Below are 19,193 nucleotides of genomic sequence, written 5' to 3' on the forward strand. Positions count from 1 at the left end.
TCCTCTCATTTTCTATCTTTGTTTTTTGACTACTTGCTAAGAGAACTCAATTTTATCATCTGTCTCTTCTATGGAGGATTTTTTTTTCATTTGTGACATTATATTTTTCTCATTTTAAAAAATATTTTTTATTTCTAAGTGTCTTTTCTTACTGGTTTCTATTATTTTTGGGATGCATTCTCTTTCTAGGGTTTCTTTTTCTTTCTTTCAGATTTTTGTCTCCCTAAACAATCTGTTTCTTGCAGGTTTATTACAATGGTTGTTTTTTATCGATTTGTTTTTGTCTTTGCTTTTTTTGTTAAAGAATGTCCTTACATGTCTCACCCTTGACCATCTGTTCTTATATAAGAATGGAGCATTAAAAAGCTTTTTAATTGTGTGTGAAGCTTGCAACTGTGGGCTTCAACATAAGGTGATCTTGCTGGGCTATTTTTTTGGTGATCTTTTTCCCAAACTAAGCAGTACTCAGAGAATTGTCCAGTCTCTTCTTGGAAAATATATGCATTTTGGAAGCAAAGTAAGGGAAAGATTTGGGGACCCTGAAGGTTTAGTATATAAGCTTTTATTTTACCTTTGTGTGTCCACATGGTGCCTGGTGTCCACCAGTCCATACTCCTTCTTTTACTCTTTTCAGTGAACAAACCAACCTCTGATCTGGTGCCCACATAGTAGTGGGGACCTTGTGTCTAACTGCTCTTGAACATATTTTCCACCAATCCTTCTCTGTATGGTTCCATATTTATTGCAGCTTCTGAAGGTGCCTAGTGCCACCAATTTATGATCCTCTCAGGGGTTCTTGGTTAGTTTGGTTGCTTTTCCACTTTTCCTGAATTACTTCAAGATTCTAGGGTTTCCTAAATCAGTAAGTAACCATGAATCTCTCTGCTGTTTTAGTATCCAAAATTTCATTGCTTTCATTTATTCTGTTCTTCTTGTTCTGAAGAATTTATACCTTTTAAAAATCCTTTTATAAGCATTTTAGTGGATGTATTCATCCATTTTCATAGTGCTATAAGGAAATACCCAAGACTGGGATAAAGAAAAGCAGTTTAATTGACTCACAGTTTCACATGGCTGGGGAGGCCTCAGAAAACTTATAATCATGGCGGAAGACAAAGGGAAAGCAAGCACTTTCTTGACAAGGTAGCAGGAGAGAGAAGAGAGCATGTGAAGAAACTGTCAAACACTTATAAAACTATCAGATTTCCTGAGCACCTACTCGCCATTGTGAGAACAGCACTGGGGAAACCACCCCAATGATCCAGTCACCTCCCTCCAAGTCTCTCCCTGGACACATGAAGATTACAATTTGAGATGAGATTTTGGTGAGCACACAGAGCCAAACCATATCAGTGGATATATTAGTCTGCTTAGGTTGCTATAACAAAATGCCATAGACTGGAAGATTTAAACTGCAGAAATTGATTTTCTCACAACTTTGGAGGCTGGAACTATGAGAACAGGGTGATAGGTTCTGATAAGGGCTTTTGTCCTGGCATGCAGATTGCTGCCTTCTTGCTGTGTGCTCAGTTTGGGGAGGGGAAAAGAGAGTCAGCTCTCTAGTGTCTCTTCCTGTAAGGGCACTAATCCTGTCATGAGGGCCCCACCCTCATGACCTCATAACCAGCTACCTCTCATAAGCATCATCTTCAAATACATTCACATTGGGGGTTAGGGCTTCAAAATATGAATTTTGAAGGAACACATTTCTGCTTGTAGCAGTGACATTTCCGAACAGAGCAGAGATAAATGCATATTCTCAATCTTCTATCTTAACTGGAGCCTATTAGGCAATCTTTGGAGTAACAACCGTTAAAATTTAGATTGAGGACTAAATCCCTTACACAGAAGCAGTATATTCCAGAGACCGATGTATGGATTTTAAAGTGAGATATTTTAACTTATATTGGCAGTCCTTGAAACAAGTCCAATGAAAGGTGCTAAGATAATTTAGGGTATCTCTGTCTCTGTCTTCTCCCTTCTCTATTAAAAATGGTATTGTCTCTTTTATCATTTTTTTTTGTTTTTAGTGATACAAAGTCTCACTCTGTTAACTAGGCTGGAGTGCAGTAGCTCCATCTCAGCTCACTGCAACTTCTGCCTCCCAGGTTCAAGCGATTCTCCACCCTCAGCCTCCCAAGTAGCTAGGATTATAGGCATCCACCACCAACCCTGGATAATTTTTTATTTTTAGTAGAGACAGGGTTTCACCATGTTTTCCAGGCTGGCTTCAAACTCCTGGCCACAAGTGATCTGCCCACCTCAGCCTCCCAAAGTGTTGGGATTACAGGCCTGAGCCATCTGGCTCTTTTTTTTATCTTTTCTGATTTTAGTTACTCCTGTTGAAGGAAAAAGTTGACATACATTATAAGATTTGGGTAGTTTATGCCTTTTTAGTGAAGGTAAATTTCTGTCACATGCTGACTGTCATTGCATTTTCTTTCTTGAAAGACATACTCAATTAGGAAAAAATTCCTAAAAACTTATTTATACTTGCCTCTGTTACTATCTTTTTAAATACCTAATCTGCATGTTTGTAGAAAGACATTTTGCTACAACTAGAGATTTGTTTTCTTAACTCCCTTTATGATTTTACATCCACAAGGCAATTTTTTAGATATAATAAAAGATGTCTTAAATTGAATAGAAGATGTCTCACTGTTAATTACAGTAGGAGTTACACAAGTTTTTTTTTTCTTCCAACTTTTAAGTTTAAAATAATCATAGACTCATTACAAGTGACACAAATAGTATATAGGATCATATGCCTTTCATCCACTTTTCCGCATTGGTGACATCTTATTACTTAGGGATTTTTAAGATACATTTTTTTTCATATTGTACAATTTCACATAATTTTTAGTTTTAAACTTCTGAAATTTATTAACCTTTGAATCCTATGATATTCAGTTTAGTTTGTGTGTTCACTTCCTCATGAAAGATCTTTCCTCAGTACCCTATCTCAAATAGGCCATCTGTCCTCTGTCCCCACCCATTAGTATCTATTCAGTCACATTGCGTATTTCTTTCATAGCTCTGTTATCACCTGAAAGTATTTTGTTTTATTTACTTATTTAATTTTATTGTTTGTTGTGTTCACCCTTGTATTACTAGCACCGAGAATAATGCTTCTCATATAATTAGGTGTTCAATAAATTTTTACTGATTTTGGACATAGGATTTCTCTACCCCCCACCTCTTTTTTTTTAATGCTTTGAAAATTGGAGTAGAGTTAGAAGAGCCAGGCTTCCTCATTTTTAGGAGAGAAGAACACAATTCTGAGTGTCTCCTCAGTCAGCCTTGCCCTGACTATGGGAATCCTTGTTTTTGTTTTGTTTTTTCTTTCCCTTTTAGTTTAGAACATTGAAAGATTCTTTTGGTAAGTGTTGTTATCAAAAATACTTTCATGGAGATTTTTTAACCTATTGATTTTCTAGTAAAAAGTTCTAGATTTTTTAGGACCTAAGGATATCCTAAATCATCCAACTCTTACATATTTTTCTTATTTACTTGCTTTTATTGTGATTAAAAAAACACTTAATATGGGATCTACCCTCTTAACCAATTTTTAAGTGTACAGGACTGAACTGTTAACTTCATGTACCATGCTGTACAGCAGATCTCTAGAACATTTTTATCTTACTTGACTAGAACTTTATACCCATTGCACAGCAACTCCGCATTTTCCCCTCCCCTCAGCCCCTGGCCACCAAGCAAGTTCTGCCTTCTCCTTTTGTGAGTTGGACTACTTTATCATTGAAAAGAATTTGTCTTAATTTACATTCATATACTTTTTCTTGAAAAAACAGGTGAAGTGAGCCTTCTATTATCCCTTTGAAGGGTGGCTTTGTTTGTTGTTCACCAGAACAAGATTGTTCTTCCAGTACCCCTCTGAATTTGCTATGGAAGACTTGTTATTTTGGGTGTTGCCTAATCACCACACACAGATAACAGTCTTTTTATCAGATGTACTTGAGATATGAGCTGTAGATCTCTCAGTAGGAAACAAGCTTATGTGCAGTTGTGTTGTTTACATCTATCTGAAGTTACTGAAAATGGAAACCCTTTTGGGAATATCAAGTTGCAAAGTGGACGTATGGATGTTTAGTTATACATTTAGGTCAACTCACAGTCTCTCTCTCTCCCTTAATTCTTTCTTTGTCCTTTTCCTCCATGTGGCTTTTGCTAGAACTTAGTAGTGACTCAATTAATTTGACATAATGTCAAATTAACCTAATGTTATGGCTGCATTGTATAGAGAGTGTATCTTAAGGTTTTTTCCCCATCTCTTCTAGTTAGCTCAGCCAGTTCTCATTCTGCTTAAGTTTAAGGGCACATGCTTAATTTATATCAGCAAAGCAGAAAACTCATACCTGTATAAAAAAATAGTATCTTCAGTTTATTGTTAATGTTTTTGCTACATGCTAGGTAGCACTGTTAAACCTAGTGGTACAGTCCCCAGTGGGCAGCAATCCAGCAATGGAGAGGTTAGATGATGTTGACCCCAGTACTCTGTGGCAGGAAATTAGTGAAATTTAGTGAGTCCCCACTTAGACAATCCAGCCTTTTTTTTTTAAACAGAAAAACAGTGTGCCCCGCTGTCCCCTAAGGATTTCAAAGCCACAACACCTTCAGGTAATTTCATTCCCAAGATGTGGTTATGTATTGTCAAATGAAAAGAAGCATGGAAGCTGTGAGTTCTAATACTGTTTTTCTGACTAACTTGTGGAACTTTTTTTTGGAGGGGGCAAGGCTGTTCAGGGCTTTCTGTCTTCATTAATGAAATAGGTATAATATTACTATTAATGTGACTCACATCATCGTGAAGCATAAATTTGAAAATGACATGCTTTAAATGGATTTTGCAATCGAAAACTTGTATTTCACTTATTAACATGTTTTACCTTCTGATTGTTCTGAATGCTAATTGAATTTGTTTGTTTTATTTCAGTGTAGGTTCAGAAATTGTATTTAAGATTGTCTGCATTCTTTACTTATTTAATCTAATCCTGGGCTTTACTAACTCTATTTTGGTGTTTTTCATTCTAACTGTATGTATTGAAATGCAGTGTGAAAGATAAAGCCTGAATCAAATGATTGACAACTCTAAAGATGGGTTAATATTAATATATTCATTCATTAACTCTTAAAAACTTAAGTTAAATCATTTATATTTGTATTTGTTAAATATTATTGAAATTAAAAGATCAATATGTTTCTGACTAGTAGTGGGCATTTTTTTCCCAAAGTTTTAAGAAACCATTTGATTTATGGTGGATTTATTTAAAATTGCTTGGTAGTATACATAATTTTTTTAAGATAGCACTAAATGCTATATACTTTTAAAATGAGCTCCTCACCTCATTTAAAATAAAAAATGAGGCTGGGTATAGTATCTCACACCCGTAATCCCCATACTTAGGGAGGCCAAGGCAGGAGGATCACTTGAATTCAGGACTTTGAGACCAGCCTGGGCAAGACAGCAAGACCCTGTCTCTAAAAAAAAAAAAAAAAAAAAATTTAAATTAGCCAAGCATGGTGGTGCATACTGTTAGTCCCAGCTACATGGGGGACTGAGGTGGGAGAATTCCTTGAGTTGAGGAGGTTGAGGCTGCATGCAGTAAGCCGTAATCATGCACTCCAGCCTGGATAATAGAGTGAGACCTTGTCTCAAAAAAATAAAAAATAATACAATACAATAAAAAAATTGGAAATGCCTTTGAAATATTCTGACTGACACATATTGAAATTGATAGGTGAAAATAAAATACTTCTTTCTTTACAGTGATAAAATTATGCTATTCTTTACAAAATAACAAAATATATTTGTTAGATAAAGACAGTTTGTTTTGTCAATGGAGTTTGAAATCTCCCCATATCATTCAACCTCAACCCTATCCAGATCTCTTTTTCTGTAGGAGTCTGTAGCTCAAAGCCAGATAACATAATTTAACATTATTGCTGGTGTAACTTAAAGTCTTCTCTATCCTCTCCAAAAAGAGTAATTGTTACTAAGTTGGTGAAGAACTTGAAGGCACATATGTTAATGATTACACTGTCTTGTTCTTTTAAAATTTATTTTCATGTGCATTATCTTATTTCATTAACCCAACAATTCATTGAACATATTGTAATGTTTAATAACAAATCGAACATTGGCTTTTTCCCTATTGTTTGTCTTTTCTTATCTTGAAGATTCCCTTAATGTTATTGTTAACCAAAACGTAAGAAATCCCACACTTGAATTATAAAGGTCCAGCATTGATCTGATATCAAGAACTGTTTCAAACCAAGAGTAGATTTTTGGAGTTTTGCTTCTCAAAACAAGCATTAACGTTCATTGTCCATATCTGACAACTTTTTGAATAGTGAAAATACATACTTTCCCATTTTCTTTTAAAGTTAATGGTGTTAAGTAATATGGATGGAATCCAGGTTCATTGGAAATGTGCCGCCCCCTCCGCTATTCCCTCCTCTCCACTCACCTTGGGTTTCTAGCTTCTGTATCAGGAAGATAACTTGGTTTTGCCTTTTCTCTTAAAGTAGGACAGCACAATTTAAAGTAAAAGTCATAAATCATGAAGAGGCCTAGACAAAGAAATCATTGAATGTCAGTCAGCTTTTGTTTGAGAGTTTTAACCAACTAGGAAGTAATTGTCTTCCATACCTGGATATTTAATTACCATCAACAAAATGGGTTCATGTTATATAGCCCATTGCAAATTGTTGGCTCCTTTGTAGGCTGCACGAAATACTTGTAAGTCAATTTGTAAGTCAGTTTTTACAATGACCTAAAACCAATGAACCATCCTTCCTTCCTTCCTTCCTTCCTTCCTTCCTTCCTTCCTTCCTTCCTTCCTTCCTTCCTTCCTTCCCCCCTCCATTCCTCTTTCTTTCTCTTTCTCTCCTTTCCCTTTCCCTTTCCTTTCCTCTTTCCTTCTTCCTCTCCCCTCTCCCCTGTCCCTTCTTCCCTCTTCCCTCTCCCTTCTCCTTTCTCCTTCACTCTCCCCTTTCCTCTCTCCTCTTTCTTCTTCTTTTTTTTTTTTTTTGTGACAGTTTTGCTCTTGTTGCCCCAGGCTGGAGTGCAATGGTGCAATTTTGGCTCACTGCAACCTCTGCCTCCTGGGTTCAAGGGATTTTCCTGCCTCAGCCTCCCAAGTAGCTGGGATTACAGGCATGCACCACCACTCCTGGCTAATTTTGTAATTTTTAGTAGAGATGGGGTTTCTCCATGTTGGTCAAGCTGGTCTTGAACTCCCTGCCTCATGTGGTCCACCTGCCTCGACCTCCCAAAGTACTGGGATTACAGGCAGGAGCCACTGCGCCTGGCCCAATGTTTCTAAAGTAGGTTTCTCATTATATTCTTTCATTTGTTTTCTTGTTTCTCTAATGATATTTTCACAATTTACTCAGGCTTAAACATTGCTTTCTTTGTGTAACTCCCCTTTTCAAAACTTTTAGGAATCCCTCTTACTATAGTAAGTTCAAATCACCTGATGCTCACAAGAACTTGAGTTCAGTTTTTCTGTTATTACCATTTTTGGTAAGGTTGATTTACTTATCATATATTTATTGTATACCTGTTTAGTGCCAAGTAATGTGCTAGATACTGCAGATCAGCAGTGAATAAAGCTTACAAAGTGCCTGCTTCTGTGGTGTTTATTTTTTAAAGGGACTATAAATCAGTAAACATGATCACATAGTAATTTCAACATTTAGGAGATACTGATAACTGGGCTTCTTTCTGTTTGTTTTCTTCTTTCCCAGTAAATTTTTTAAAAATTATACACGGTGTATAACATGTTGCCCAGGCTGGCCTTGAACTTCTGAGCTTAAGTGATCCTCCCACCTCAGCCTCCCAAGTAACTGGGACTACAAGCAGATGCCACCACACGTAGCTCCAGTCAAATTTTTTAATCACCATTTTTATCATTTACAGATTGGAGAGCCTGGATTCAAATATGAGTTCACTGACTAGCTATGTGATTGTAGGCAAATTACTTATCCTCTGCATTTCTTAGTTTATACTATTATAAGAGATATATTAGTAGAAAATAACTCACAGTGTTCTTGTAAAGATTAAATAAGTTAAATTCACAAGTACTTAACACAATCCTTGATATATAGTTAAGACTTAATAAAAAGAAGCTATTTTTAAAATTTTCCTGTTAAAATGTTCCCTCAACTAGACGTTTACAGAGATGAAATATGCTCAGTGCAGAATCATGTGTAAGTCTTGTAGTCAGTTATTTATTAAGACACTTTGATTTTATGTTGAATTTAAGAAAAAAATACATCTAAGGTAACCTAAATCTTATTTTCAACTTTTTACTTCTTTATGAAGTGTGTTAAGTATATATTAGTTTTTACCCAGTTAGTTCCTGGAGTCTCACTCTGTCACCCAGGCTGGAGTACAGTGGCATAATCTCAGCTTACTGCAACCTCTGCTTCCTGGGTACAAACGATTCTCCTGCCTCAGCCTCCCAAGTAGCTGGGATTACAGGCTCATGACACCATGCCTGCCTAATTTTTGTATTTTAGTACAAATGAGGTTTTACCATGTTGGCCAGGTGGGTCTCAAACTCCTGACCTCCAATGATCTGCCCACCTCAGCCTTCCAAAGTGCTGGGATTATAGGTGTGAGCCACTGCACCCGACCAAATTGGACTTATTTTCTGACAATTTTAACTTCTGTCATGTATTACTATAAAAATTGGCAAACCATGCTGATGAAATTAGGTACATATTTAGAGATTTCTCTGTTTACCCATCTCTATAATAAAAACATCAACTAAATTTACTTTTGAAGATTCTTCCAAGTCTGCAGTTCTATGATTGGCTGTCTTACGTATTTCACAATTTCTCTCTTCCTACTGTCAGCTGTTCAAGTTACTCCTGTGTGTATTACTTAGGCAACCTCTTAATTTTATTTCCCTCTCACCAGTCTTCTTAGCCTTCCAGTCTGTCATACGCATTACTACTATACTATTAATAGTCTTAGTTATAATCCTTTCTTCATCTCCTTTACTCAAGAAACTATTTGTTCCCTCTTGCCCAAAAAAACCAAATACAACCAGTAGCTTGCCCTCCTTTATAATTAGGCATCTTTATTTTTTTAATCACTATTGTTGGTATTAGGCTCTACTTCTCAACAGTGCTCTTCCATAATGTTAAGCAAGTGCTATTACACAAGTTTGTCCTGATCTATGTGTCTCAGACTCATTCCTCTAGCCACTCTTCTGTTTTATTGCTGTACTCCTATTCTCTCTGCATCCTTACTCGCCCTCACTTCCTGGATAAACATGTACTTGTTTTCTAGACAGGTTTAGCTCAAATTTCACCTCTTCCATGACTTGTTGATTTCCTGCTGTCATAACTTTCCCTGAAATACATAGGTTGGTGTTTACATTTCTGTATTAATGATATAAACATTTATGAATACCATTAAAACATTGCTATTTTTAAAAATTTTCCATATGTAATAGTGCTGATATAATTATGTGCTAAGTAATTTTTCATTTCCTTGGTAGGTTTTAAAGAAGAACCTCTTTATATGTGACTTTTCCCCCACTTAATGGCTTTCCCTTTTGTTTTATAGAGGCTGCAAGTCGGGCCATCGTCCAGTTCCTAGAGATCAATCAGAGTGAAGAAGCCAGTAGAGGCTGGATGCTTCTGACGACAATTAATTTGTTAGCTTCCTCTGGTCAGGTAAGTTCTTAGTTTTCATGTTTGATAACTCAGCCTCTTTTTATAGCCTCTCTTGTGATTTTGTCATTAAATGTATCATAAATGAGATATTATGATAATCATTTGTATTCTAACTCTTTTAAAACATTGTATTATGCTTCTCACAACATCTCTGTGAGGATCTTGATGTTTTATGCATCTTACTCATAAGGAAATGAATGGCTTAGAGCAGTCTTTTCCATCTTGATATGTTGTAACACACATAGGACATAACCATTTGTGACTGGGCTCCATGGCTCACACCTGTAATTGTAGCACTTTGAGAGGCCATGCTGGGAGAATTGCTTGAGCCCAGAAGTTTGAGACCAGTCTGAGCAACATAGACCCCTATCTCTTTTTTTAAAAAAATGTTAACTGAGCATAGAGGCCTGTACCTGAAGTCCCAGCTGTTCAGAGGCTGAGGCAAGAGGATTGCTTGAGCCTGAGAGGTCAAGGCTACAGTGAGCCATAATCTCACCACTGTACCCCAGCCTCGGTGACAGAGTGAGACCCTGTCTCTGAAATGAACTTTTTAAAATGATACCACTTGTAAAGCTTTCTGGGCAAAGGGATAGACCACTACTTGCTAGAGGCAAGTAGCCTAGGAGCTCTGGGTCTATCAGACCCAGCTTAACACTTTTGTCACCTGTGTTAGGAAAACTCTGGCTTAGGAAAAATAAAGAAATCATTCTTTCTCTAAGGTCACTCAGCTAATAAAGAATAAATGACATGGAAAATTGTTTTAAATTTTTATGGAAAATAAGGAAACATTGACATTTTTAGAATAATCTATATTTTCTTCTCATTTGATTTATTCTGCAGATTGCTTTTCACTTCCTCTAAATCAGCCTAAGTACCTGTCATGAAATATGTTGCATTTACTCATTAATGAGCTATTTTGATACCTGATTTTTGGCCTTTGATATTGGGGATGAAGGAGGTTTATTTAGCCTTCTAAAATCCAGAGTATAATTACCTACCAAAGTCAGTACCAGTCTTGGGAATGTCTGTTGTCTAAGTTACAGTGGACTTTCAAACACCTCCCATCATTTAATAATGGACCTAGGTAACTGTAACATCATCGTACCATGTGACTGGCCACAGCAGATACAGTGCATATGTCTTAGTAACTATATCCTGAAACCTGTCAGTAACCCAAAGTCAATATCTCTTATTTTCTCCTCTGAATGATCTGTTTTCTTTTTAATGTCTTTGCTATGTTTTTTCTTTTTCTTTTTCCTTTTTTTTTTTTTGGAAACAGAGTCTTGCTCTGTCACCCAGGCTGGAGTGGAGTGCAATGGTGCGATCTTGGTTCACTGAACCTCTTGGTTCACTACGCCTCCCAAATTCAGGTGATTCTCCTGCCTTAGCATCCCAAGTAGCTGGGATTACAGGCTTGTGGCACCAAGCCCAGCTAATTTTTGTATTTTTAGTAGAGAAGGGGTTTCACCATATTGGCCAGGCTGATCTCAAATTCCTCATCTCAGCTGATCTGCCTGCCTTGGCCTCCCACAGTAGTGGGATTACAAGCATGAACCACCATACCCGAGCCTCTTTTTTTTTTTTTTAAAAGTCAGGGAATAGTGTGACTAACCTGTCCTGGAGTTCCTGGGATTTTCCAGGTTTTAGGAAAGGAAAGCCTGCATCTCAGGAGACTGCCCAGTCTCAGGCAAATGGAGATGGTTGGTTACTCTAAGAATCTTCAAATGGTCCCAGAGTAGACCATTCATTGTTTTCATGTATCTGACTACACTGGATAAATAACAAAATCTCAATTTTGTTTGCTGTTGATGGTAGCTATAATGTCCATATGTTCCTATACCAAAATTTGGTTTAGAATAGCATATCTTTATTTGCTATTAAAACTTTATATAATTTAAATATATACTATTCATATTTAATATAAGTAATATTAAATTTTAATATAGTTTTCTACATTTATTTATATTTTCTATAAAAACCTAATCATTTAAAAACTTACAAGTTTAGATGCCAAGTTATATGTTCAGTCTATCTACAATAAAGATGAAAATGAAACATCATACCGGTTTGCTTAGTGGCAAGCTAATGCTAGTAATAATCTATCTGGAATGTTATGTTTGGAGCTGCCTTTTTTGTTTGAGTACTATTTTCTGCTGATAGTAGCAATATACAGAGTTGACCAAAACATGGTCCCGACTCATTGTGTAGATGACAGAGATGAAACAGAGAAAGATAATACCATAATATTTAATAATGGGACATATATAGTAGTATTGAAAATAGAAATGTGAGAGTTAAACATTTTGAAGGTGATGGTAGGAGGAAAGATGAGGAGTTCAGTAAACTTTGAGACATAGCAGGTGTTTAAACTGAACATTAATGTATGGTAACATAAGTGTGTTAAGAGATAATAAGTCGCAGGTGAATAGAACGAACGGTTTAGAGTATTTGAGACAAGAAATGGTATATTGAGTGTATAGAAAGGGGCCACACCTTTAAGAGGTAGTCTTGAAGCTCTCTCTTCTTCATCACCTGCTACTGCGTTAGTTTTGGCCCCATTTCTCATGTGGTTTGGAGGGTTGGTTTCCTAATTACACTTGCCTTCTTGGTCTCTATATTTAATTTATGATCTGTATTACCACCAGCTAATTTTCTGAAATCTAGTTCTTTTACTTTTTTTACTTTTTTGTTTGGAGCACTTCATTGGGTCATCATTGCCAACAAAATAAAATGTGACACTATTTTCTTTTCTGTTCTTTTTTTTTTTTTTTGAGACAGAGTCTTGCTCTTTCAGGCAGACTGGAGTGCAGTGGTGCGATCTCGGCTTACTGCAACCTCCGCAACCTCTACCTCCTGGTTCAAGCGATTCTCCTGCCTCAGTTTCCTGAGTAGCTGGGACTACAGGCACATGCCACAATGCCTGACTAATTTTTTATATTTCTAGTAGAGACGAGGTTTCACTGTGTTAGCCAAGATAGTCTTGATCTCCTAACCTCGTGATCCACCCGCCCTTGGCCTCCCAAAGTGCTGGGATTACTGGCCTGAGCCACCACCCCCTGCCATGACTGTTTTTGTAAGTCATTGAGCTTACACACTTTGTAGGCCACTTAACCAGCCCTCCGACCTCAAGCAGGGTATGTAAGTAACAAACCTCAGTTCAAAAATGATCCTTATTTCAGAAATGAAGCGTCTGCCTCATGGGTTGACTTAAGGAATAGATCAGATGATGTATCTAAAGTGCTTATTAGTCTTATGCCTGTTATATAGTAAACACTAATTCAAGGTTAGTCATTATTGTGGCTCTTCAGGAGTCAGCATTTTTGGACTCTGTGGTTCCTCAAAAATACTGTACTGTGTGGCCTGACCTCCTATGTCTCTTCCAGGTGATCTTTCCCTTTTTATTTTAATTCCTCATATGTTTTAATACCATTCCTGGCCATGTTGGTGAATCCATTTTATGTTAGTCTGTATGTACTACCATGGTTAGACTGAAATCTTAAGATATTAAGTCGTAGTTACTTAGGACTCTACAATTTCCTGTCAACTGTGATCTTTTGAAGGACAGAGGTGCTTTGTCTTTGCATGCCCAGCTTCCAGCACACAGCCTGACATTCCCTGGACACTCCATAAATGTGTTATGAGAAAGTAAATAAACTAATCAACAGATTATGCCAGTCTATTGATCTCTAATTCAGTTAAACGTTTTGTTCCAAACTGCACCGTGGAAAATTTTGATAAATATTATATCGTATTTAATATTGTTGAAATATTTACTGTAAGAAGGTCTAGAATTTCTTCTCTGTGTATCTTTGAAAATAATGTGGAGATGAATTAGTGTCAGTGATGGCTTTATCTCTTAAGTGTCTTTCCAGCCTTAAAAATCTATAATGAGAATAAAGATAAAAATAATAGTAAAGCAACAATTAATATACAATTTAGTGCTTACGGTATCTTTGTATTTGTTATCTTACATAATTCTCATGTTAACCCTGAGAAGTGTATATAATTCTTTTTTTTTTTGAGATGGACTTTTGCTCTTGTTTCCAGGCTGGAGTGCAGTGGTGCAGTTTCAACTCACTGCAACTTCCACCTCCCGGGTTCAAGCAGTCCTCCTACCTCAGCCTCCCAAGTCGGTGGGATTTTGTGCCTGCCACCACACCTGGCCAATTTTTGTATTTTTGGTAGAGATGGATTTTCACTGTGTTGGCCAGGCTGGTCTTGAACTCCTGACCTCAGGTGATCTGCCCACCTCAACCTCCCAAGTGCTGGTATTATAGGCATGAGCCACTGAGCCTGGCCCATGGTGTATAATTCTATGTATTTTTGTAAAAAATGAAAGTGAGGCCAGGTGCAGTGGCTCATGCCTATAATCCCAGCACTTTGGGAGGCCAAGGCAGGCGGATCACAAGGCCAAGAGATCGAGACAATCCTGGCCATCATGGTGAAACCCCGTCTCTACTAAAAAGACAAAAAATAGCGGCCGGGGGCGGTGGCTCAAGCCTGTAATCCGAGCACTTTGGGAGGCCAAGGCGGATGGATCACGAGGTCAAGAGATTGAGACCATCCAGGTCAACATGGTGAAACCCCATCTCTACTAAAAATAGAAAAAATTAGCTGGGCACGGTGGCGTGTGCCTGTAATCCCAGCTACTCAGGAGGCTGAGGCAGGAGAATTGCCTGAACCCAGGAGGCGGAGGTTGCGGTGAGCCGAGATCGCGCCATTGCTCTCCAGCCTTGGTAACAAGAGCGAAAACTCCGTCTCAAAAAAAAAAATACAAAAATTAGCTTGACTTGGTGGTGTATGCCTGTAATCCCAGCTATTCGGGAGGCTGAGGCAGGAGAATCGCTTGAACCCAGGAGGCAGAGGTTGCAGTGAGCCTAGATCACACCACTGTACTCAAGCCTGGCAGCAGAGCAAGACTCTGTCTCAAAAAGAAAAAAAAGAAGAAAAGAAAGAAAGAGAGAGAGAGAGAGAGAGAGAGAGAGAGAGAGAGAAAGAAAGGAAAGTTAATCTCAGCAGAATTAAGTAGTTTGCTGAAGTTCAATGTTATTAAGAGCCTGTTTTTCTAAATCCTAAAGCTTATGCTTCTTAAAACATGATACTTTTTATTAAATAAATATTAACTTTAATTGATAATTTACCATATAACAAACTTATTCTATTTGGTTAAAGCAAAATTGTCCAAATGCAAAGTTGTGTATGTCTTCACTTTTAGTCATTTTTGAATTCTTAACATACATTTAAAAAGTTATGTTAATACATAATTTTCTGGGTTAAAATTTATGAATTATTTGTCTGTACCAATTATAGTTGTGTCTATCTATTCACTTATTTATTGGTTTGTTTTCCAGAAAACCGTGGACTGCATGACAACAATGTCAGTGCCTTCCACCCTGGTTAAATGTTTATATCTGTTTTTTGACCTTCCACATGTGCCTGAGGCAGTTGGAGGTGCACAGAATGAGCTACCTCTAGCAGAACGTCGAGGACTACTCCAGAAAGTTTTTGTACAGGTATGGAAGGTGCTATTCCACCCTATTTAATGTAAAGTGGGTGCACTTCCTAAATAGATGTTCTACATATTCCATTTGTTTAGATCGTATTTCATTTTATTTATGATAGTATGACTTTATCTCATAACATTTTTTGAATCTGCAGGAATATTTGAGTGAGTCATTAGCAAGTTTGTTTCTCTGAACAGATGCAGCTATTAAGATTACATTTGATATATAGGCAATGCCTCTAAAATGAACTAAGCAAGAAAAACTCTTGAAAATGATATAAAGATTTGGGTAATATTTCTTAGGTCTGGAAATTCTATCTAGTTGCTGTTTATATACAGGAAGTCCCTAGCCTATAAATATTTCAGTTGTAAAGATAGTTTACTTTAGTGGTGGCTGCCTCCTCCTCTGCCCTGCCAGTAAAGTTCTTCTTTTCCACTGTTAGCACTGTTCTTTTAATAGCATTGTGGGTTAATAAATGTGTGATAGGCCTTTATTAGCTAACCTGGAATATAGTCATCATGTATGATATCCTTTCTTGGGAGAAAATTGTCAAAGGAAGCAACTGACAAACATCTAGAATATAACTGTCCATTTGTCTAATATAGTATTAAAAAAAAACAACATTTGACACAAAAAGACAAATGCTGCATGATTCCACGGATATGATGTATCTAAAGTAGTTATATAGGTAGAACAAAGTAGAATACTGGTGGCTAGGAACTAAGGGAAAGAAGAAAAGTTAATTATTTTTCTATAGGAATTATGATTCAGTTTTGCAAGATGAAGTTCTGTTGCACAACAGTGTACATATAGTTAACACTACTGTACGACACACTTAAAATGGTATATTTTACATGTTTTTAACCTAATCAACAGTTAAAAACAATAACATGTTTGGATTTAGTTTTCTATAGCTAGTTCATCTGAGATACAGATTTTGCACCTGTAAAATGAAAATGATATCTACCTAAAAGGTTTTTTGAGGCTTTAATGAAATAATATGTAAAGGTAGTTTTCAGCTTAACACACAATAAATCTGAAGGAGAAGTGACTGTGATTACTGCTGCCGCCACCATCACCACAACTGAGAGTAGAAGAGAACAGAACAGTGAAAAGATAGAGCTGTGTAGAGTAATGGTTGCACCTCGTGTTACTGGGCTCTACTGTAAGAATGACTCTGCTTTGTAGAGGTGGTAGTTATGAAAGGACAAGAAAGAGTGAGACAAAGACAGTTTCAGAAAGTAAAAGAATGAGATTATCAAGTAAAATACGAAATCAATGTTTATTGAACACTTGACCTATTAGATACTGTTGTGCTTGTGGTTAACATATCTCATCTCACATCTCAATTTGCAAGATAACCCCACAATTTCAGAGCTTTTGTTTTTCCCTAAAATGATTACATGAGCAAATGGCAGAAATGGGATTAGAAATAAGATCTGTCTGACTCCTGAAATAGATTGGATGAGAAAAGCATTGGGAATAAATGAAGGAGTAAATCACATAGGAATTAAAGCTGCTTGAAGATACTCCCTATGATCGTAGTGGGTTAGTCTTTGCGGATTAGAATAGCAGTCTCATTTCAATAAACTCCTTTTAAAGAACTACCTAATTCCTTAGGTAATAAATGGAATCTGCATTTTGTGCTATTAATACATAAGTAAGCATAGCAGTTTTTTAAAAAAATTATTTCTATTCGAAAACCAGGTACTGACTTTCAATCATGTGGGAGTCACTTCAGCATACTGAAGTCATTGCATATGAACGCCAAAATGGACGGAAAAGATAATTTAAATCAATCTCCTCATTTACAGTTGTAGAAACTAATATTCCGGTTTATGATCCACAGTAGGCGAGTAACAGTGATAAAAATCTCATTCTTCCAACTCCTAGTTCAGTGCTCCTTCTAGTATATAACTTTCTTTGTTTTAGTTCCTCATTGCAGGCTAGTTAATTGTGTCTAGGAAACCAATTGAGACAAACTTATTAAATGTTTTAAAATAGGTGAAATCCTTACGTTTGTATTATGTGACAGATGGTTTCCTGGGACTTTAGCATTTGGTAATGCTTCATGCAGGCATTCAGTTTTTTTTTTGTTGTTGTTATTGATGTGGCCAATTATTGCTCTGCCACACTTGGTTGGACTTTTGTATCAGAGATCTTACAAATATAAGTGGTTATTGAAGAGGCAGAGAGGAATGAGAAACTTTTTTTGGAGAGTCTTGCTCTGTCTCCCAGGCTGGAATGCAGTGGCACAGTCTTGGTTCACAGCAACCTCCGCCTCTTGAGTTCATGTGATTCTCTTGCCTCAGCCATCCCAGTAGCTGGGATTACAAGCTGCACTACAATGCCTGGCTAATTTTTTTGTTTTTAGTAGATACAGGGTTTTGCCATATTGACTAGGTTGGTCTCGAACTCCTGGGCTTAAGTGTTCATCCTGCCTCAGCCTCTCAAAGTGCTGGGATTATTTTGGGGGTTGCAGACGTGAACTACCGTGCCTGGCCAGGAATGAGAAATTGACTTTACAGTTTTCTGTTCTGTAAAATGAAAGGATTATGAGATTATTTGTAAGAATCCTTCTGCCTATGAAGATGAACCAATTATCTTAGGAGTCAATAAATTAAAGGAATCCTTGCACCCATGTTGAGAACAGTGATTTGATTTGTAAAAAAGTATTTTGTTATTTTTGGGTTTGTTTTCTATGTTCCAAATTAGAAAACTGGCATCTGTCCCTCTAATCACATAAGGCAGTGTTAGAACCAACAAAATGTATAATCATTTTGAGAGAATATACCTTTTTGTTGCATTTAACTATCTGTATTCACATATGGTAAAAGATGGTGACATATTACACATATTAATGGACTTTTGGTATCCAGCAGTTTCTCCAGGCATTTGGTGAGAAGGGTGCCATATTTAGTGATTTTTAAAAATATTTTATTGTTTTTATGAATTCTTAAATCTTTTTTCCTTTCTGATACTTGGCAGCTATGGATTAGAAAGCTTTTATATCTAAGCAAGTTTTTGCATTTGAAGGAAATAGGAAGAGGAAGACCTAGTTTTCTCAGATAAAACGTGATATTTCAAATACCACTTTCTATTGAGCATGTTTTTTTTCTTTTCTTTTCTTTTTTGGGACAGGGCTTCACTCTGTCACCCAGACTCAAGTGCAGTGGCATGATCACAGCTCACTGCAGCCTCAGCCTCCTGGGCTCAGGTGTTCCTTCCATTTCAGCCTCCTAAGTAGGTGGGACTACAGGCACATGCCACTATGCCTAGCTAATTTTTTGTAGAGTTGGACTTTTACCATGTTGCCCAGGTGAGTCTCAAAATCCTGGACTCAAGCAATCCTTCTATCTTGGACCTCCCAAAGTATTGGGATTACAGGCGCGAGCCACCACTCCTGGCTGAGATTTTCCTATTGATGCTGAAATAAAAAATTTCATGAAGCATTCTTTTTCAAGAAAATAAAATGATGTCATAAATTATGGTTATTTTATTCATATTATATATTTTTAAAAAATATTTAGATGAGAAAATTTAGCAAAGAGACGAAGAGTTAACTTTTCCTAACTTGAACTTGTATTAGAAAGAAGAGCCCATTGAGGGCAGAAGCCATTGCTGAATTCCCCAAGTGGCAGGCTCTTAATGCTCTGTGCCCTTGTGTAGTGTATATTCTGCAAATCACAGTTAAAAAATAAGTTCTCTTTCCAGAATTTAAGAAGTCTTGAGTCTTCTTTGAACATCAGACTTTAGGTTTTAGATGTAATTTTAAAATACTTTGAAATGAAGATTATTTGTATTACTCTAATATCTCCTATTACTTGTATAGAAAAGTGAAACAATTTCAAAATATCTTTACTTTTAAAGATCTATTTTTATTTTCTTTTTTTTCCTAAAAAAGAATTTTCTTTTTGGAGAAGAAAATTACATTTCACCTGTGGCAAACTAAAAATTAAAGAACTAAGTTAGAAAAATAAA

The 19,193-nt window shown here is 36.7% G+C and overlaps 1 protein-coding gene across 33 annotated transcripts in view; it reads left to right on the forward strand.

Moving 5' to 3' along the window:
- Window positions 1-19,193, forward strand: part of WDFY3 (WD repeat and FYVE domain containing 3) — a 301,952-nt gene that overhangs the window by 115,215 nt on the left and 167,544 nt on the right. For 22 of the 33 annotated variants that reach the window (XM_078366917.1, XM_078366923.1, XM_078366915.1 and 19 more), the window contains 2 exons: window positions 9,599-9,708; window positions 15,060-15,221. In XM_078366917.1, the coding sequence (XP_078223043.1) occupies window positions 9,599-9,708; window positions 15,060-15,221 (272 nt within the window). Of the gene's footprint in view, window positions 1-4,581; window positions 4,636-9,598; window positions 9,709-15,059; window positions 15,222-19,193 lie in introns of all 33 variants that reach the window. The other 11 variants (XM_035293366.3, XM_054253172.2, XM_054253171.2 and 8 more) reach the window with 1 other exon arrangement.

The sequence above is a fragment of the Callithrix jacchus genome, chromosome 3, assembly GCF_049354715.1.
Source record: "Callithrix jacchus isolate 240 chromosome 3, calJac240_pri, whole genome shotgun sequence".
NCBI lineage: Eukaryota > Metazoa > Chordata > Mammalia > Primates > Cebidae > Callithrix > Callithrix jacchus.